Source organism: Pelophylax lessonae (genome assembly GCF_965119305.1).
Source record: "Pelophylax lessonae genome assembly, chromosome: 7".
NCBI classification, from domain to species: Eukaryota; Metazoa; Chordata; class Amphibia; order Anura; family Ranidae; genus Pelophylax; species Pelophylax lessonae.
In genome coordinates this window covers 209,333,615-209,354,714 of record NC_138774.1, presented here as the reverse complement: position 1 = coordinate 209,354,714, position 21,100 = coordinate 209,333,615, and the positions used below count along the sequence as shown (strand labels likewise).

At 40.0% G+C, this 21,100-nt stretch overlaps 1 protein-coding gene across 1 annotated transcript in view; it reads right to left on the bottom strand.

Moving 5' to 3' along the window:
• Positions 1-20,790, bottom strand: part of LOC309559969 (myosin-4-like) — a 28,059-nt gene extending 7,269 nt beyond the window's left edge. Inside the window, exons 1-33 of the mRNA XM_082263447.1 lie at positions 20,671-20,790; positions 20,448-20,591; positions 19,598-19,754; positions 16,893-16,920; positions 15,203-15,317; positions 13,583-13,675; positions 13,434-13,497; positions 13,223-13,321; positions 13,029-13,132; positions 12,440-12,578; positions 9,851-9,969; positions 9,618-9,767; positions 9,143-9,313; positions 8,750-9,056; positions 8,596-8,666; positions 7,928-8,015; positions 6,979-7,096; positions 6,767-6,890; positions 6,542-6,678; positions 5,662-5,917; positions 5,314-5,556; positions 5,057-5,233; positions 4,820-4,965; positions 4,651-4,741; positions 4,174-4,563; positions 3,959-4,085; positions 3,295-3,413; positions 2,966-3,162; positions 2,694-2,877; positions 2,437-2,602; positions 1,792-1,916; positions 1,403-1,711; positions 1,113-1,316 (exon numbers count right to left, since the gene is read on the bottom strand). Coding sequence (XP_082119573.1) covers positions 1,113-1,316; positions 1,403-1,711; positions 1,792-1,916; positions 2,437-2,602; positions 2,694-2,877; positions 2,966-3,162; positions 3,295-3,413; positions 3,959-4,085; positions 4,174-4,563; positions 4,651-4,741; positions 4,820-4,965; positions 5,057-5,233; positions 5,314-5,556; positions 5,662-5,917; positions 6,542-6,678; positions 6,767-6,890; positions 6,979-7,096; positions 7,928-8,015; positions 8,596-8,666; positions 8,750-9,056; positions 9,143-9,313; positions 9,618-9,767; positions 9,851-9,969; positions 12,440-12,578; positions 13,029-13,132; positions 13,223-13,321; positions 13,434-13,497; positions 13,583-13,675; positions 15,203-15,317; positions 16,893-16,920; positions 19,598-19,754; positions 20,448-20,525 — 4,896 coding nt within the window. The 5' untranslated portion in view covers positions 20,526-20,591; positions 20,671-20,790. The remainder of the gene's footprint in view (positions 1-1,112; positions 1,317-1,402; positions 1,712-1,791; positions 1,917-2,436; positions 2,603-2,693; positions 2,878-2,965; positions 3,163-3,294; positions 3,414-3,958; positions 4,086-4,173; positions 4,564-4,650; positions 4,742-4,819; positions 4,966-5,056; positions 5,234-5,313; positions 5,557-5,661; positions 5,918-6,541; positions 6,679-6,766; positions 6,891-6,978; positions 7,097-7,927; positions 8,016-8,595; positions 8,667-8,749; positions 9,057-9,142; positions 9,314-9,617; positions 9,768-9,850; positions 9,970-12,439; positions 12,579-13,028; positions 13,133-13,222; positions 13,322-13,433; positions 13,498-13,582; positions 13,676-15,202; positions 15,318-16,892; positions 16,921-19,597; positions 19,755-20,447; positions 20,592-20,670) is intronic.
• Between the last annotated feature and the right edge of the window lie 310 nt (positions 20,791-21,100).

Sequence of the window (21,100 nt, the reverse complement as noted above, 5' to 3'; positions counted from 1 at the left end):
GGGTTTTTGTCTTTTTGATATATATCAACCGTGGATGGGGAGGAAGAACAGGTATGAATGTTGTGTGTGTGTGTGTGTGTGGTTGTGTGAATGTTGCCTACTTGTATGACTTTTGGTTCCTGTTAAACTAAAGGCCCATACACTCGATAAGAAAATATGTAGGGAAAATTCGTCCGACGACCGATCTGTCGATTTTCGGATTGTTAGTATGGTGCTTTCGACAGCCAACTCCGACTTTTCGGCTGACAAAATCCTGATGTGCAGGCTATAAAAAATTTTTCTTCCGTCAAAACAACTTCCGATTTTCGTCTCATTAGTACAGATTTCGACGGAAAAAAATCTTAAGAGCAAGACTAGGCATGCTCAGAGACGAAAGAACACATACAAAGCAATCCAACACATGACATCACTTCTGAAGTAGAATTCTGTCGTATGGGAAAATTCGTATGAAAATAACCTCTTCACTTTCCACATCAGACTAGCATGCCGCAAAAAACGGACGACAGATCGTTCGATAATCTGATCGTGTGTACGGGGCTTAAGTCTTAAGGCCCGTACACACGATCCGAAAATCGGACAAAAAATAAGGCTTGTCAAAAGATCGGACGATAATCTGATCGTTAGTACACAGCTTACGAGAGGCGATCATGACAGTTCGCCCGGTATTATCCGGTCGTGCAAGCATAAAAATTTTGATCGTATTATAACACATCATACGATAATCGTATTATCAGTATGTTGTTCGTCCAAAAAAAATGGTGAGCAGTAGACAGCGCATGAGCAGTAGACATCATTTCCCCTCACACTCTACGGCGTGGTTACGCATACCGGAAGCTTTTGAATCATCGTCTGAGAAAATTCGTATCGTAAGTAACCTCTCCCATTTGCGAATATAATTGAGAGTTCCTAGCACCCAAACAAAAAAGGACGGAGCGTCGTCCGATTTTCGGATCGTGTGTACTGGGCATTAGTGACCCACTTTTTTCTTTATTACATATCACACGGCTCTGTGTCATTGTTGTTACTTATTGTTATTCAAAAAAAACTTTTTAAAAATCTACTTCTCTGCATAATATGCTCATTATATAAAAATGATGTATGTGTGCACTTACCTGGGTGTGCAAGAGCTGAACTCTTTCACTTGCATCCAAAAGTTCCTGCTCAGCCACCTTGCGAGATCTTTCTGTCTGTTCTAGAGCACTCCTGATTTCCTCAATCTCAGCCTGCTGCAGGTTGTTCCTGCGTTCCACCACAGCCACCTGTTCTTTCAGGTCTTCCTGGCACCTCAGGGCATCATCCAGCTGCAGCTGGCTGTCCTAGAATTTAAAATTCACATTCTGTATAAGCTATATATCAACTGGTTGTTTTAATGTGATATTTTTGAGTGCTTTTGTATGTTTACCTTGAGTTGGGCTTGTGCGTTCCTGAGCTGTTTCAGGGCCTCAGTGGCTTGCCTGTTGGCATGGCTCAGCTGGATTTCCAGCTCATTCAGATCACCTTCCATCTTCTTCTTAAGTCTCAGAGCATCATTCCTGCTTCTTATTTCTGACTCCAGTGTGCTTTGCATGGTGTCAATAACTCTCTGGCTGTTCCTCTTCAACTGTTCGATCTCCTCATCTTTCTCTGCAATTTTCCTGTCTACCTCAGATTTTAACTGGTTTAATTCAAGTTGGATGCGAAGGATCTTAGATTCTTCATGTTCCAGAGATCCCTGTTAAAGCATTGTCATGATTAATACTAAAATAAAAAGTCAAATCCTTTTTATTCTGCCAACATTAGTGGTTTCTATACCTCAGCTTCTTCTAAAGCTGCTTGCAAGTCGCTTTTTTCCTGTTCCACTATTTTCTTGGCTTTTTCCAGCTCGTGTACAGTTTTTCCAGTCTCTCCAATTTGTTCAGTTAGATCTGAGATCTCCTCTGGTTAGAGATAAATAATGTGGTTACTTTCTGTTTCAAAGATTTTTTGTTGTTTCAAGAAAGTATAAAGAGTGACAATATAGAAACAGCATCACACAATCAAATGGCAAATACACATGTAATAAAAAAAAATTCAGGGCTCCATTAGCAGTGTCAATCGGGTAAAGAATTTGCATCAGCCTCAAAGAAGGAGCACATTTGAACTTGAGTTCAGGAGTAAAAGACAGTAGTCTCCAGTGTGGTCCCACGTCTTAGGGAACATAATGGGTATTTTCTCATGATTTTTAAAACAATTGAAGCTAGCTTTGTACAGAATTTCAAAAGAGCTTCACCATCAAACCATTTTAATTCCATAATACCATGCACAATTACTATCTGTATAACTAGAGTTTTTGGACTTCTAATAACTTTCATGGGCATTGCAATTCTTTGTTGTCTTGTGTACAAATGGTTGATTCTTAGAAACATTATTGTTTCATGTCTGAAAAAGAAACATAAACCTGTTATTTAAGGACCTTACGTTGCAAGTTCTTGTTTTCTCGTTTGAGAGTTTCAAGCTGATCCAAAGATTCCTCATAGGCATTTTTCATCTTGAAGATCTCGGTGCTCATTGAGCGAGTATCCTTTAGAGCTGATTCCAGCTCTGACTGGCCCTCTTCATACTTCTGTTTCCATTCTGCCAGAACCTGTTTAGTTGAAATAAGAATATTCAGATGAATCTAAACATTTAGAGGTGTATAAAATACAGAACCTGTCTCACCATATAGTCTTTTTTACCTTGTCAAAGTTTCTCTGCTTCTTATCTAGAGCTGCAGCTGCACTATTTGCTCTCTCCACATCAACCATAAGATCCTCAACTTCAGCTTGTAGCCTCTGTTTGGTCTTTTCTAAGGAGGCACATTTGGAATTCACAGCCTCAACTTGCTCCTCAGCATCCTGAAGACGCTGAGCAAGTTTCTTCCTGTATATAAAAAGTGGGAAAGTCTGTTTAGTATTCAGATACATATATCAACCTTTGTTCCGGAAGATTTATTAGAGCACAAACATACTTGGCCTCTTCCAGTTCCTCTGTGCGTTGAATAGCATCAGTCTCATATTTGGTTCTCCATTGTGCAACCTCACTGTTAGCCTTGGACAGAGCTCTCTGAAGCTCAGCCTTTGCCTCCTGTTCCTCTTCATATTGCTCACGGAGCAAGTCACAGTCATGGCGGGATGATTGCAGGGCATGGGCAAGGGCATTCTTGGCCTGTAAACACATCAATTTATGTTGTGGTACTAGAAATAAGTTTTCTTATTTTGAGGTAAGAATTTTTAGTAATTAGGCAATCAGACCTCACTGTTTTTGGGGACACTATTAATATTAAAGTGTTTTCATTACCTTGGTTTCTTCCTCCAGTTGTCTCCTTAGTTCCTCAGTCTGTTGAGTGAATGCCTGCTTTCCTCTGCTCAACTGAGTAACGAGTGATTCCTTCTCTTCAAGTTGCCGGGACAGCTCACCTTGAAAAGAAAAAATGTTATTGAATTATTCTGGTATTAATACAGTAAACCCCCCTCCATTGCGGGGGTTACGTTCCGGACCCAGCCGCGAAAAGTGAAAATCCGCAAAATAGAAAAACCCTATTAAAATGCATTGTAGGCATGTTTTTTTTACTGTCACTGTACGTGTAAAAGCATTTTAAGGTCTTTAAACACACTTTTAAAACAATAGAAACTCATTTAAACACATAAAAGATACTGAGAGACATAGCAAGAGCTATGGAAAACACAAAAATATTTAATTTTCAATGATTTATATAGTAAAATAACATTACAAAAAAAACACAATATACCGGGACCGCAAAAACGGAACTGCGATGGAGCGGGGGATTACTGTATTAGGTTATTATATTATATATTTAGTAATCCCACATATTTATAACAGCTAAAAACGTTTATACTGTATATACAGTATATCAACGTGTTTTACTATTTGACAACAAAATGCTGTAGCAGAGATTATCTTTGTTTAGCAGCTTAAAAAAGATTAGGACTGAGATTTGTACCATTTTCAGTTTGAAGACGGGCTCTTTGGGCTGTGAGGTCATTGATAACACGCTGGTGCTCTTCATCTCTGGTCTTGATTTCACTTAGCTGATCCTCAAGAACACGACTCACTTTCTCAAGGTTGGCCTAGGGGGAGAACATTTATTGTTTATGAACTAGTTGGATTGATTTATTATAGAAATATGGCTTTGTTTTCCTATAATATTCCTCATACCTTTGATTTGGAGACGTTCTCCAAGTTGCTGGCAAGGTCATCAATTTCCATCTTTAGCTCACTCTTCTCCTTCTCCAGTTTCTGTTTAACTCTCTGGAGATTGTCAATCTGTTCTCCAAGTTCAGCCACACTGTCAGCATGCTTTTTGCGCAAGGCGGCAGAGGTGGCTTCATGCTGAAGGGTGGATTCTTCCAGATCACGTCTCAGTTTCTGGAATTCAGCCTCACGTTTTTTGTTGAGCTCAATCTGAGCAGAAGTGGCACCACCAGCCTCTTCAAGTCTCTCACTGATTTCTTCAAGTTCTCTGGACAAGTCAGCTCTCTGTTTCTCAACCTTGGCACGAGCAGCACGCTCAGCTTCTATCTCCTCTTCAACTTCCTCAATACGGGCCTTATAAAAAAAACATTTGGTCATTACAGGCAATCATTTACTGATTGCTAAAAAAATATACTATTGTGTATTCCACAGTGAATCTACCTGAAGTTCCTTGATCTTCTTCTGCAGTTGAGATGCCAGGGATTGCTCATCCTCAATTTTTGCTTGCAGCTGGCTCAATTCAAAGTCTTTTCTGCATTTTAAAAGTAATATTAATCATACAAAAATTACTTATGTTAATAAAACAGGCTTATTAAATATTAAGACTAACTTTTTTATTTTTTCTTCAGCTTGCTGCTTCTCATTCTCAAGATCCATTATGGTTTCTTGGGCCAATTTAAGATCTCCTTCAAGCTTCCTCTTGGCTCTCTCAAGGTCAAGACGAAGTTTCTTCTCTTGCTCCAGGGAACCTTCCAGCTGTTTAGATTGAATATTTACGAATGAGTGAAAATGCCATTTAGTAAACCACTGAACAAATAGTTGTATAATTGTAGAGTAATGCACTCACGTCATCCACTTGCTGTTCCAGCTTAATTTTAGCTTTGGTCAAAGTATTAACTTTGTCTTCTTCTGCTTGAAGGTCATCAAGAGTCTGTTGGTGTGCCTCCTGGAGAGCTTTTTTCTCTTTGGAAATTTTTGCAACGTTTTCATCCAGTGCAGCCATTTCCTCAGTCAGGTTTTTAACCTAGACAAAAAAGGTTTTAAAATGGATGCGTACTTTGAATGTAGAAGTAACTTGGTAAGAACCAGTGTTAGCCCTCCCACCTTATTTTCTGTGGCGTGCTTCTCTTTCTCAACTTTGGCCAAGGTCAGCTCTAAGTCATCAATGTCCTTCTTCAGCTCAGAGCACTCATCTTCCAATTTCCTCTTCTTGGCAGTTAACTCTGCATTACTCTCCTCCTCATCTTCAAGCCTTTCTGTGATCTCCTTAATCTTAGCCTCCAACTGAATTTTATTTTTGATCAGACCTTCACATCTTTCCTCTGCATCGACCAAGTTTTCACCTTCCTATATGAAATTTAATATAAATAACAAAACATTTGCAATAAATATGAACCTTTTTCACATGTAAATATTAAGGGTTCTTTAATGTTGTTATTTTGTCCAACCTACCGATTGCACTTGAAGCAGCAAGTCATTTTTTTCTTGCAGTAAGACTACCATTTTCTCCTCTAGCTCTTTCTTTCTTGCGTCTGATTTAGCCAGTGCTTCCTTGGTCTTTTCAAACTCTTCTTTCATATTAGCCATTTCCTTTTCAGTCTCGGCACTCTTCAGAAGAGGCTTAATCTTAAAATATAGCTTCATCCATGGCCAGTGCTTGACATTCATGAATGATCTAACATTGTACTGGATGACAAATATGGCATCTCTGGAAACAGTAACACAAATGGATTAATATACTTTTTTTCTGAACTACACCAGGAAAAAGAACAACCTACAGCAACAGTTAAAGTTGCAAAAAAAAAGAATAGAAGACTGAAATCTAATCAATGCAGTGCAGTTATCCATATATGAGGAAGTTACACAACTCCTACCATTCAGTTCTGTAAATTCACACTCAGTGCCTGATGTTTCTGGGTCTTTTATTTTGTGGTTGCTCTATTCAGATGGTTCCAAGTGCTTTTAAAATTGCCAGGACTTACTGCTCCTAAATTTGAATTAACCTGTCCAATATTGATGTATTTATTGCTGTTATTTCAGTTAGAGAAGCAGTAAAGTATTGTTTCACTAGTAAGGTAAGAAATTATCATAGATCAGCAAAAGTACCACCTCCTTTAAAAGTACATGATTGAAAGCTGTTGTAGAAAGGAGGTTATTATGTGATTGAGGCTTAGTTGAAAGGATAAAAAAAAAACATGGAACCATTGAGGGATGAAAAGCAAGGACAGGGTCAAACAAATAAGAAGGCCAAGATAAGAAGATCAGAAACAAAAATGACACATGAAGTATCTGTTTTATTTTTGTGTAATACAGACTGTCAACGCATTCTAACCTTCTTTCCACCATCTTCTTGAATTCCACTCTCATCAAGTAACCTCGGCATTGAGCCTGAGTGCGAGTAATGAGTTGGGCCAACTTATCATCTCTCATTTCTTCAAGGACACCTAAAAGACCTGCTTTAAAGAACACCTGTTGAGGAGAAAATGTAGTATTTTATTTTCCCTTATACAAGTCCTTTATTGTACAATTATACTTAATAACTATTATGACCTCCTACCTTTGTGTGTCCAAATCTGTACTGGGTGTGGTCAATATCTATGGAGCCCAGAAGTTTCTCAGAGGCCTTCTTACTGTCAATAAACTCCCCCCCAGGAATGGCACTCGCATTTAATATCTTGTAACTGCATAAAAGAAAGATTCAAATATCCAGTCATCATCTCAGTTTTAGTGTGTTGATTATTATTGCCAACACAGTTGACTTCTGCATACCGTTGTTTAAAATCACCATACAGGATTCTGCTAGGGAAGCCCTTTCTGCAGATTCTGATACCCTCAAGCACACCATTACACCTGAGTTGGTGGATGATCAGATGATTCTCCATGATACCTAGTAAACAAAATGACAACTACTAAAAAAAAATACAGCAAGCGTTGAAATCAGCATTTCTTAAAAAGTTGGCATCCACCACTGCTGGAACATGTATTCACTTTGAGTGATAAACAGCTTAAAGTCTATATACAGAACTTGTGGAGAGCACACATGAGAATACTTCTGTTTCATAGTCTAATGGCACTTTTCCACTGCAAGTACCGGCTCGGCTCTACTCGGTCCTGCTTGGCCCGGTTTGCTTTTCCACTACTGGTACCGCATGGTACGGTGTTGGAACGGTTCGGTACGGTATGGTATGGTTTGCTTTTCCACTAAAGTAGTACTAAAGTTAAATGGGTGGGATAACAACGATTCTCTGACCAATCAGTGGCTAGTAGTGACTGCATGCAAAGGATTGTGGGATATGGTACCGGGTATGGTACCTCTTGGAACCACAATCGAGGTGGTACTGTTTTTGAGAGCCGTACCGTTCGGTTCCATGCAGTGGAAAAGCGCCGCCGTACCGTACCGAACCGTTCCTACACCGTACCATGCGGTACCAGCAGTGGAAAAGCACAAAAGCAAGCCGAACCGTTTGTTCCATGCAGTGGAAAAGCGCCATAATCTCCCCATTTTCTGGAAGCTGGCAGTGAGAATCTACAATATACAGAAATGTCCAGTAGAAGCTATCAGGTGAGAATGTTCATCTGAGATTCAAATAGCAGCATTAAACGGTAAAAAAACAAAACATATTATAGCTGCCATAGCAGTAAATAGGGGATAGATTCAGCTGAGTACAGTGTAATACTGTGTTCGATATTTTTTCCAGTGTTAAACATTTTTTTTTACCTGGAGTCTTTGTCTCGTTGGGGATCAGACAACGCACAAAGTGAGGATGAGTGCTTCTCAAGTTGGTCATCAGCTTGTTCAGATTTTCCTGTGGAAGAATGAAAAGAAAATTTGTATCTAATACCAGAAAACATAGTCAGGTTTATAATACTTTGTAAGACAAATAGGCAATGCGGCCCACTGCCCCCTGACAATTTTTTTTATTGCTGGGGAGGAAGGAAGTCGGGTCGGGAGCACAGCCACAGCAGCTTCCAACTAACGGTAGGCAGATGCTGCCTGGGAGGGCGGGGGGGGGGGGGGTTAGGCGAGCATGTGCAGTGTTTCTGACTCCTACCACCATTAACACTTCAAATTACTGAAGTGGTCATGGTGGTTATAGTGTTTCTTTATTATCTCTCAGAAGAAGTAAACCTCTGTATACTGATTCCATTTCATTTGATCATCCTCTAGTTGTGCTAAATTAGTGCAGGGGGTGCGGCGGCGTGGGAAGGGCGAGGCGGCATTTTATTACCTCTATACCTTAACTATAGTATATATTTTATATGTGGCCCGAGAAAATTTCTCTACACTCAGTGTGGCCCCGAGAAGCCAAAAGGTTGGACACCCATGATTTAAAGCATTCGAGATCAGCGCACATTTTAGATCTCCTTAACATAAGCAACACTTACTCTAAACAGGGCAGAGACAGTCTGGAAAGAGGACCCCTTCTTTTTCTTTCCACTCTTTGCAGCATCTGCAGCTGAAATAAGAATTTGACTATGTTAAACTATGGAAGTAAAGTTCATAACAAGATGAGTGTTTTTGAACTTTCTAAATTCTTACCATCAGAACCAGAATAGCTAGAATAAAGGAGGGCCAGGAGCTTCACTGGAGACTTCTGGTAAAGGCCGACAACAGTCTCGTTCAGTGGGTCCTTGTTCTTGTCAAGCCATCCACTGATGTTGTAATCCACAGTGCCAGCATAATGCACCAGAGAGAAGTGAGCTTCCGCTTTTCCTTTGCCAGGTTTGGGCTTCTCAAAGTTCTTACACTTGCCCAGATGTTGATCATAGAGCTTGTTCTTGAAGGAAGTGTCAGTTGCCTTGGGGAACATGCACTCCTCTTCCAGGATTGAGAAGATACCCATTGGCTGTGCAAAGAAATTAGGTGTTTTCAATTTCAAAATAAGTCTGTTTTTACATTTTTGAGCAAAAAGTGTGACATTTCAACACGTACCTTCTCAATAAGCTCTATGCAGGCAGCCAGATCCATACCAAAGTCAATAAACTCCCAATCAATTCCTTCTTTTTTATACTCCTCTTGCTCCAGGACGAACATGTGGTGGTTGAAGAACTGTTGCAGTTTCTCATTGGTGAAGTTGATGCAAAGTTGCTCCAAGCTGTTGTACTACAGATACGATATAGATGTATAGATAAGGGTTTGAACATTACTATATATATATATATATATATATATATATATATACACTATACATAGCATAAGTAATATTCTCTATAAAATGTATGTTTACACATACACCAAAGATCTCAAATCTAGCAAACGTTTTACTAGAGGTAAATTACAGGACTTTGGCATATAATGTACAAGAGACTTACATTTAAAGGTTTCAGGTGACTAGTGGTAAAACATAGAGCTGTATTGTTTCCAGGAGTAAGAAATGACAGAAAACTTTAATTCGCTTTCAACTTACATCAAATATCTCAAATCCAGCGATATCCAGCACACCAATAAAATACTGTCTTGGCAATTTGGTGTCCAGCTGTTGGTTAATACGGACAACCATCCACAAGAACAACTTCTCATAGACAGACTTGCTGAGAGCACCAATGGCATTGTAAACCTGCAGAAAGTAAAATACGGTTAACTTTTTTCTCAATGAAATTTTTCAGCAAAACATATAATTTCACAGTTAAGATAGTATACCTGTTGGACAGTTTGACCTTTTGTGACATACTCATTGCCGACTTTTACCCTTGGGTAGCAGAGAGCCTTCAGCAGGTCAGCAGAGTTCAATCCTTTCAAGTAGCCAATTTTATCAGCAACTGCATAGTGAATATTAAAGAATGATGAAAGTGATTACCTGTTATAGTTTTTTGCAAATTTTATTCAAACTTTTTTAAATGTGCCCTTTTTTCCAATTGTTTTTGTTAGTTATTTATTTAGCTTTTAAAGCATGGTGGGTAAATGCTGAAAGCAATGTAAACTGACATGGGCTTTCAGAGGGGTGGCTTCCTCCTTTGGTTAATTTAGTGGCTTAAGCTGGGTACATACATATAATTTTTGTTTTCATTCAACCAGTGGATAAACGGGTTGAACAAAAAAAAAAAACCCGACAGATCCCCACATCAACACAAGCGATGTTGATACCCATTCAACAGAAGCAGGTTGTTAGACTGGATTCTGTTGAGCAAACCGCTGTACACACACTGGCTGACTGATTTCCGGCCCATGTGTACGGGGCTTTATTATTAGCACAAAAGCTGTACAAGAGCCTATAGGAGGTCCCCAGTTTTGCTTAGAGATTACCACCTGCTGTCTATTAGTGGTAAATTTAAAATATATGTTTGATAAATATCAGGCATGGAATATACAATGAAGCTCATAGTTACCTGGATACATTATAAAACATTAAACCATTATTTATTGCTGGGCATAATAAAATAAAAGATGAACAAGAATAACAACACAAACCTTAAAATAAAGAAGGAAAATATATTAAACACTATATCCCAACATACCCGAATCCATAGCTCTGCTCAAGACTCGCTCCTCATATACATAGATAATTGGGTTGTTGGCTACTGTAGTCCGTCTCCCCTCACCATCAAAGATATTAAAAAAATGTATCAGCTGCACTCTTCTCCTTGTGAGCAAGCCAGGAGTGGTGAAACATACGTCAAGGAAGGTTGTTTTTCGAGTGGAGACACCATTGTATGCAGTCATTTTGTTGGCAATTAATAATTACAGCAGGAGTAGCTAAGTGTCGAGTGCAGCTGATCATTTTTTTTTTAACCACCTTGTTAGGTGAAAGACGGATACAGCGAGGCTCTCTTGTTTCGGGAGGGCATCCATGGACATCCTCCTGGAACCACGCTCCACGTGCGCCCCCTGGGGCGTGCATCAGGCACGCTCTGTGATCGCTGTGTCTGAAGGATTGTGGTAAAGGGCCAGTCACAGCTGATCACAATGTACACAGACTTGCTGGTTATCGGCAGTAATTTCCTCACTCGCTGTCACATAAGGAAAGGAGAGCCAGTAACCAGCAAGTGTGACAGGGGACATGTACACAGTACCCTGATTATCAGTGCATTCCCCATCAATGCTGCCTATCAGTGCCACCTGTCATTGCTGCCCATCAGTGCCGCCTATCAGTGCAGCCTATAAGTGCCCATCAGTGCAGCATCATCAGCACACATCAGTGAAGGAGAAAAATGACTTATTTGCAAAATTTTATAACAGAAACTACAAAAAGTTGTTTGTTCTTTCAAATTTTCAATTTTTTTTCTGTTTCTGTTTATCAAAAAAAAATCCAGTGGTGATTAAATACTACCAAAAGAGTTACATAGTTACATAGTTAGTGAGGTTGAAAAAAGACATCAGTCCATCCTGTTCAACCTATGATGTGTGTGTGTGTTTGCTTTTAACCGTACATTGTATACCCCTGTATGTTGTGGTCTCTAAGGTGCCCATCTAATATTTTTTTGAAACTATCAATGCTCCCTGCTGATACGACTGCTTGTGGAAGAGAATTCCACATCCTTACCGCTCTTACAGTGAAGAACCCCTTACGCATTTTAAGGTTAAACCGCCTTTCCTCTAATTTTAGTGAGTGGCCACGTGTCTTATTGTATTCCCTTTCCCTGAAAAGTTTGTTCCTTATGCTAGGGTCGCCAGTACAGAATTTGTACATTGATATCATATCCCCTCTCAAGCGTCTCTTCTCCAGAGAGAATAAGTTCAGTGCTTGTAGTCTTTCCTCATAGCTGATGTCCTCCATTCCCCTAATTATTTTTGTTGCCCTTCTCTGGACTCTTTCCAATTCCAGGACATCCTTCCTGAGGACCAGTGCCCAGAACTGGACAGCATACTCCAGATGTGGCCGGACCAGAGTCTTGTAGAGTGGGAGAATAATCTCTTTATTTCTGGAGTGAATCCCCTTTTTTATACATCCCAGTAATCTGTTGGCTTTGCTTGCAGCGGCTTGGCATTGCATGCCACTGCCAAGCCTGTTGTCTACCAGTACCCCCAAGTCTTTTTCCATCCTAGACTCACCCAGAGGTTCCCCCCCTAGTGAGTAGCTTGCTTTCTGGTTTCTGGCCCCCAAAAAGTACTGGGTACAATGTTGCATGACCGCACACTTGTCATTCAAAGTTAGACAGATTGGCTTGGGCATGAAGAGGGTGAAAGTGCCCAGTATTAAAATGGTTAAACACAATATTCCTTTTAATACTTTGTTAGGAGAGGCCTGATTGTAGGTCCGTTGAAATAAAAATAAAATAAAATGCAAACTACCTTCTGTGCCATCGGGTTCAGCCTGCTCCTCTCTTTGCTTTTGCTTGAATCTCATATTTCCCATGTGCATGACAGCTCCAGTCATCTTGTAGATGCCCATTTTTTCTTCTTGTGTAAAACCCAGGATATCAATGGCACCCTAAAAATACACAAAATGGTTACTGTGTGCTAAAATTCTAGGTGGCTCTTAAAGTATATCTACAGCCCAAACATTTTCAATCTCGAATAATGTTAGGCAATATTACATTTCCTTTCCATTTTATTTTAATTTTGTTGCTTGTATACTGTGAGAATATTTCCCTTGACTTCCTCTCTCAGAGACACAACACCAGGACTTTAAAGAGAATCCCCACAATATGAGAGGAAATCCATTCTTAGAAAGCTGCCATGGAACAGGAATTCCCCTAACCTCAAATTTCAATGGTTACCAGGACACGTTGAGTGGTCGAATCTCCACAGCAGGGACACAGACAGCAATAAAAACCTGATGGGATTCTAAGAGTGGAGAACAATATACCCAAAACCTAAAATAATTGGGGTATAAATACGAGATAAGATACTTTAAGAAAAAGTCATTTGTAATACGTACATCAGTGGCCATCAACTCCTCTACATCATCAATACTCTTGACAGCAATCTCACCCTGGCTGATAAAGGGGTAGTCATATGGATTTGTTGTCACAAGCAGCATTTCTATAGACAAGAGATCACACTGGTTAGAAGATTCATACCATTTGTTACAGAAATTGGACATACTGTAGCTTTAACATCAAAGTGATTTACCAACAATCTCTGGCTTCTTATTGGTAAGAATTTGGTAGAAGATGTGGTAACTTCTCTCAGCTGAGAGCTGGAATGTGACTCTGGACTTCTCCAGTAAGTCTAAAATGAAATAAACAAAGTTACTCAATAGCAAGGAAGGAAGTTGAGTATCCGAAAGGATACGAAGTCTATATATATATATATATATATATATATAAAAAGTAAACCTTACAGGTCTCAATATCTGCGGAAGACAGCTTTCCTGTGGTTCCGAAGTGGATTCTGATGAATTTACCCTGGAGATGATGGAAAGAAAATGTTATTAATTAATAAATAATAATGCATCTTATTCAGAATGCTCACGTACAAGTTGTTACTTACAAAACGGGAGGAGTTGTCATTTCTCACGGTTTTGGCATTACCAAAGGCTTCCAGCAAAGGGTTGGCCTGGATGATTTGATCTTCCAGTGTGCCCTGCGATCCATAAATAAATATTATTTATGTTATACTTTTTAGAACAGTGCACATATATTTTGTTTTAATAATGTGTTGGCTAGCTTATACATTTAAGTATTCGCAAAGCCAAAGCTGTATTTACTCACATGCAATTCATCAACCAGGGCCTAGGGCACAAGGTTAGAGGGGACAGCACCAAGACGTATAAATTGTGATACATTTTCCTCATTCTATTTCCCTCTTCTGACCATCTGTGGCTAAATTCAGCCAGAGAATTGCAAGAGGGAAGGGTTACAGAAGATGCTGAGAGGAGTCAGAAGGCTCTATTTAGTTGTCTTTTTTGGTGGTTTGTACAGGCCACATGCTGCCTTTTTTTAGCACATTCTAGTGTTAGCTTTTACTAAAATAACACATAAGTACATGACACATGAGGTGGTGATTATTAGTGCTGTGCAAATCTATCTGGGTTCAATACACCAAGGGTTTGTTGAGTCTTTTTCAAAGTATTGCAAACCTGAATTTAGAGGCTTATTCCATTTGCATATATGGGCAGTAAATCTTGTTATTAACAACTTCTGCTCTAAGGCAATTTTTTTCATTTTTTGCACACATGTAATAATATACATTTTAACTATAAAATTGCTTACAATACTAAGAGCATGATATACACTGTATCACCAAAAGCATTGGGATGCCTGCCTTTACACGCACATGAACTTTAATGGCATCCCAGTCTTAGTCCATAGGGTTCAATATTGAATTATCCAGCCCTTTGCACCTATAACAGCTTCAACTCTTCTGGGAAGACTGTTCACAAGGTTTAGGAGTGTGTCTATGGGAGTGTTTGACTATTCTTCCAGAAGCGCATTTGTGTTGGTCATGCACTGATGTTAGACAAGAAGGCCCGCTCTAATTCATCCCAAACGTGTTCTATCGGGTTGAGGTCAGCACTCTGTGCAAGCCAATCAAGTTTCTTCACCCCAAACTTGCTTATCCATGTCTTTATGGACCTTCCTGACCTCAACCTCAAAAAAAAAGTTTGCTATGGACAGTACAACAGGTAAAAGTGAACCAGAAAGACAAAAAAGGCAGCAATTTATAAGAACAATAACCGCAGCAAGCAGGTTGATTACCCAAAGAGCTGCAATCTGAATTAAAGCACAGTTTCCTAACTGACCCTATTCTCTCCCTATGCAGTTTGTCAGCTTTATTCTTTCCCTACAACAACTTCCAATACATAGACAATATGTACTATGTGCATGTTGCTCTGTGCCCACCTCTTATCCAAAAGCCAAATTATATCCAAATTATGGTTTAAAAAAGTCCCCTGAGCAAATCTACACATATATTAACTTAAACGACTAATCTTATTCATTTTTCACCTTGAACCCATAGTACCTGTGAACCCAAACCTCTTTCCAAGTGATTATAGGAAAATTTATCATCATTTAGGTATGCCTTGGGTGACATTGTCTCTAAATACAGCCCTGTATGTAGCCCATGTTTATGTTTTATTATAGGTAGTTGAGTTTTTATTGGCTTTACCTGCAGTTTGTTTGCTGACTCCTTTTTCTTTAGTGGGTCTCCAATAGCTGCAATTGTTGCAAAGTATTGGATGACACGCTTGGTGTTCACAGTCTTCCCAGCACCGGATTCTCCACTGGAGGTGAAAAACAAAAAAGTAAAGGCATGAAGCAGGCTAAAGACTCCACATCCGGATGCTCAACACTCTTAGCTGTCTGTGGTCTGATCTTCAAACATCTACTGTGATTGGCAGTCTAACAGATTCAGAAATGAAGCCCTCAAGCTAAAGATTACTATAAGGATTGGTCTAGTACAGGGGTCTCCAATTTCTCAGTACGAGGGCTGCATCACATATTTTTTTAAATATTTGCAGGACAAATTAAATCAGTTTTATAAATTAATGAAAAAAAAATGTAATTCATTGAAATGTTTTGCTTGGAACTTTTTGGTAATCAGTATGTCATGATTCAAAAAACAGAGAAAGAACTTTAGTAAAACAAAGCAAAAAAAATTTCAAACAAATTTGAGTCAATAATAAAGGTCAAACAAAAATAGTTTGTACCTTTTTTTAGAGTCCTCATCAAAGTCCCCACTTACATTGAGGGTCTCTGTCAGAGCCCCAAATGACATCAGGGTCCCCAATAGAGTTCCCCCTAACACCAGGGTCCTCATCCATTCTCCTTACATCAGAGTCCCCCCTTACATCAGGGTCTCCATCAGGGTCCCCTCTTATATTAGGGTCCCCATACGAGTCTGCTCTTACCTTACAGTGTAGCTGTAGCAGCAGGGTGGGCGTTAGGGTCTGAATCAGGGCTGTCTTACCGAATGGGCACGCTGGGCAGTTGTCCGGGGGCCCCACTTGCCCGGGGGGCCCCACCTGCCCAGGGACTCAGCCCCAGCCAAGCATTGGTCTCGATTCTCGTGTGCATCCTGCTGTCCAACTTAGTAGGTGGCAAGCACCTGTCGGCCCTCTGCTGCTGTCAGGCCACTTTGGCCATGGAGGGGGAGCCCATAACTGCAGGAATGCCTGTCTGCCTCCACAGGAACAGGCTCACACAGGACAGTTGAGTCTGACTCCCGTCCATGTGTGTGATAATTTGCATTTTTATTCCCGTGGGTGATTGTGTAGGCAGGGCCCCAGTGCACTGCACTGCCCAGGGGCCTTCAATGCTCTTTAGATGGCACTGGTCTGAATGGAAGAAGCTCAGTCCTCCTGTGAATGCTGGAGCAAGAACCTGGTTGGCTGCTAGGACACAGATGTTTCTAGCACAGCGGGGGGGGGGGGGGGGGGAACCTGCACTGAAGACTGAGGGGGATCTCTGCTATCCTTAAGTGGGACTTATGCGCGTGCACAATGGTCTCACATTGAGGATATGTCATTGACTGGTGGTGGGCTAGATAAAATCTTGTAGGGAGCCATAGTTTGGGGACCGCTAGTCTAGTAGAACCTTATACATGTTCTGTTAAGGCCCATCAAGGGCTGCATTTGTCATCCCCATATTTACATTATCTGTTTGGCTCAAATGTCAAGTTGTCCTATACTTGGGTCAAATACTAAAATAACTTTTTTTTGCAAATATTCCTCCTGTACTTGTCTAATGCTGGAGCTGCAATATGATGGGAGCTCACATTTAGGAAAATGTGAAGTTTATCTATAAAGTGCTTAAAAATGCAATGTGCCCTGTGAGTTAAAAAAAGCTATAATACTTACGTAATTAGGATAGACTGGTTTTCACGATCTGCAATCATAAAGAAAAGGCAATTGGTGGATTTTGCTTTTCACATGTAGTTGAATTTCATTTATTGGATAGTCTGAGCTTTATTAAAGTTGTCCTATCTAATCTTACAGTTTCAAGTATTTCTTTGACCTGATGTGCCCACCTGTTCAGTGACTTGAGCAATAGTGAAATCACAGGATTACTCTGACAGCCAACCAACTAATACATTTTTAAAAAGGAAGTCACCAATGAAAGCTTATAGCTTTCTCTCATGACATGTTTCCTTGAACTCCAAAGACATGCTGATAGGTTAATCGGCTCCAATCTAAATTACTATGTATGGTAGTAGTATGTGTGCGTGTATGTATGTATGTATGGGAGATAGGAACTGTAGATTGTAAGCTCCTTGAGGGCAAGGACTGATGTGAATGTATAATATATATGTAAAGCACTGCATAAATTAAATAAATTAATTAAATAGTTGACTCTTCTTCTTTAACCACTTCATGCAAAATCACGTACATGTATGTCATTTGCTGAAGTGGTTGTACCGGGGTGATGCCTGAAGCTGCAGGCATCACCCCAGTACCATTTTTTAGAGCAGTCAGCTTTCTTGTGATAACATCCGATGCAGGTAATTAGCTGCTCGGCGATTATAACAAGCAGCGGGAGGGGACGCCACCCCCTCCCATCGCCTTTTGCCACTTCACCCGGGTCTCCCTTCCCACCGGAAGACCCCAGCCACCAGCCGGCATATCTGCCGGATGGCCAGAGACCCAAACAAAGCCGGAATCGGCTTTGATTGGATCTCCGTTGTAGTAACCTGGAAGCAACGTCACAACATCACTTCTGGTTTACTGGGCAGCCAATGGCGCCAGTTTTAAAAAATCAAAAGTATTCAAAAATGCTGATCTTGGCATTTTGAATCCTTTGAAGTGCAGAGGACGGGTTTTTAAAGCGCCCTTACCTCAGTTCTCGCGCGCCAAAGCAAATGCATACGTAAGTCGCACCCGCAAATGTAAACAGTGTTCACAGCACACATGAGAGGTATCGCAGCAATCAATAGAGGGAGAGTAATAATTCTAGTGCAAGACCTCCTCTGTAACTCTAAACAGGTAAACAGGTAAGTGTTTAATGCTTCACCTATGGAGATTTTTAAGTATCGTAGTTTGTCAGCATTCTAGGAGTGTGGGCAATTTTAAAGCATGACATGTTAGGTATCTATTCATCTTTCAAATCGTCTTTCACATTATACAAAAAAATTGGACTAACTTTACTGTTTATTTATTTTTTTTTATTCATTGAAGTGTATTCTATCCAAAAAACTGTGTTTGAAAGCCCAAATACAATGTGACATAAAATATTACAATTTTATTCTCTTCTAGGGTCTTTGCTTAAAAAAAAATATATATATATATATAATGTTTGGGGGTTCTAAGTAATAGGCCTGGTCTTGAAGTGGTTAGATTCATTGTTCCATCGTGTATGCTTTGAAATTATTAAAAAAAGATAGAAAGTAATGACAGCACAATGAAAAACACCCTTGAATATGAACATTTTGTATGTAGCTGAGCTAGATAAATTCAGAGGCCAAGTAGCTTTATTACAAAAAAAATGAATTTATGTCTAAATAGCAAACATGTACATTATTCTATAATCAGTTGAGAAGGGCCCAAGTGCATCTATTGCTTGGTCGTAAAATATTATGAGGTACATCCATGCTGGCTGGTCAAAAAGGGGACCTTTCTTTTGCCCATGCAGATCAAAGTAAAAGGCTCACTTAACTACCCTCTTCTCCCCAACAGCATATACTTTCTTCTTCTTCTCACCACTCCTTTCAGCAGCTAGGAACAAAGTGAAATACCTGGTACTGCCAAGGTATGACTAAACATGTACCCTTACTCCTAATCTCTCATATACCAGTGCTGGTGCCATGCAGTTGGCTCACTGCTGTTGCATGGGGCCAAGTGGAGAGTCCATAGATCTTGAGAATGTTTGGCAGCTGAATGGAGAGGCAGGGGAGCAAAGATAGGTGAATACGTGCTGCTGGAGAGGAGGGTGCTAAGTGAGCCATTCATTTTACTTTTCCTGGGAAAAGGAAAGATTCACTTTAGATCAACAACAACAACGTGTGGAGTAATCCTTGAAGACCAATCTTTTTTCATGAGAACTAATTGGTCATTTTGACTTACTGCACCTATTTCTCTATAAAATATCCTTGTTTTCTTCCGTATTATTTTATTTTATTTCTCCTCCCCCCCCTTTTTTTTTTCCTTTCTTCTTTCTTTCTTCTATCATAGAGTATAGAAGTATAGACTTTGATATTGGGATTGCTATTTTACTTTTTTATGTTTGTATGATTTGTTATAAATAAATATAACAATATAAAATATCCTGTTAATTACACATCTATCTGGACATTAAAGCTAATAAAGTGAGTTGGTTTTAGTATGGTACACCGCTATCACAGCAATTATAGCAACTCTAATATACCAGTTAACATGAATTGATATGCATTATCAGAGATGGAGAAGATATGTTGTGGGGCCTGTTGGCACTTTTTTTCTCGGTAGCAGGCAACAACTTTGGGGTTGTACGCTGGCAACCACTTGTATGGGTTCACAGTGACGCAAAACAGGCTTTTTTTGTTTTAGTTTGGTACACCACTATCACAGAAATGAAAGGAGCTCTAACTTACCAGTTAACATGAACTGATAGGCATTATCAGAGATGGAGAAGATGTGTGGTGGGGCTTCCTGACGCTTTTTTCCTCTGTAGCCGGCAACAACTTCGGGGTTGTACACTGGCAGCCATTTGTAAGGGTTCACAGTGACACAAAATAGGCCAGAGTAGGTCTGGAATACCAAGTTGGGTACAGTCAGTTAAAATTCAGAATACAAGATATAATCCCTGACTAGCTGCATGTTAAAGTGCCACTGCCACCTTGCCCATGCAGGACTAAGTGATTGTGCCTCTGTAAAGGAACCCCCAACCCCCTTTTACTTATCCTTGCTGCACTCCCCCACTGCTCTTTCCCGCCATGCAGCCATGCAGCCATCCACTATATCCTGCACTTCCATAGCAGCAAGGGATCGCTAGTAAGGTGAATATTGAGGAACCAGGGTAGTGGCGCCCTTTAAAGGGACACTGTCACTTTGTTCTGCATTAGAAGGTAACAATGTCTTTTTAAGCCAGCCTTTCCACCTCTGGTCCAACACCGTAATTATTACCTGGGAGTGGCTATTTATATGTATCCTAATGGTGAAAACAGATTTTCCAATTCCTTTTTTCCTGGGAAATAATTATTTCTTCTGGGTAAATAAAGGATGTTTCTTGGCAATTAAAATGCATCCATAGGAACATTTTTACTGGCCCAAAAAAATTGTAGATGCACATTATCTGTGATTTAGCCACTTCTGCTTTGATTTGCATCATAAGAAGGGTGAAAATCAAGACAATGTGCAGTCTTCAAGCCTGACAGGTATGTTGTCCAGATATAACTACCCTCTGGGGTATATGAACTTAGTTGGAAAAATAAATGAGCTTACATAGATCATCCAGGCTGCATAACGTTCTTTGAGGTTATACAGCACAGAGGCCTCATTCAAGTGGGTCAACATGGCCATGTCTTCAATCTTATCGAACTTGGGAGGGTTCTGGGGGTTGATGAGGTCCTCTTTGACTGTTACAGTCTGGAAGGGAAAGACATTGTATTCAGTGAACTTAACATATCTACAGCAAGCAAGCTTCTTATTTATTTGTACTGCATACCTTCCCATCGTCAGTCTTAACGGTGACTTTGCCACCCTCACGTGCAGTGACTAAGCCCTTCACGTAAAGCTCCTTATCGTCATGGACAAAGACAGAGTTTTTAGCATCAAAGGGCTTGTTTTGAGCCTCCAGTCTTTCCTTTTCTGATTTCCTCAGGAAGGGGGCGGCTGGTCCAAACACCGCCATTTCAGCGTCACTCGCCATGGTTGCAAGTCACTATTGGAGAGGATAGACAAGCAGGATTCATTGTCTTTACCTCATGTATAATGATATAAAGGACAGTGTTTTTTTATACTTGTGTCACAAATTGCCTGTTACAGGAGAAATGCATCTATGCGATAAAATATGTTAAGTTGCAAAAACCCAAATGCAATGAAAATAATGAAGGGTTCTATAGAGCATATGCAACTGATCTGGGCCCACCAACTTT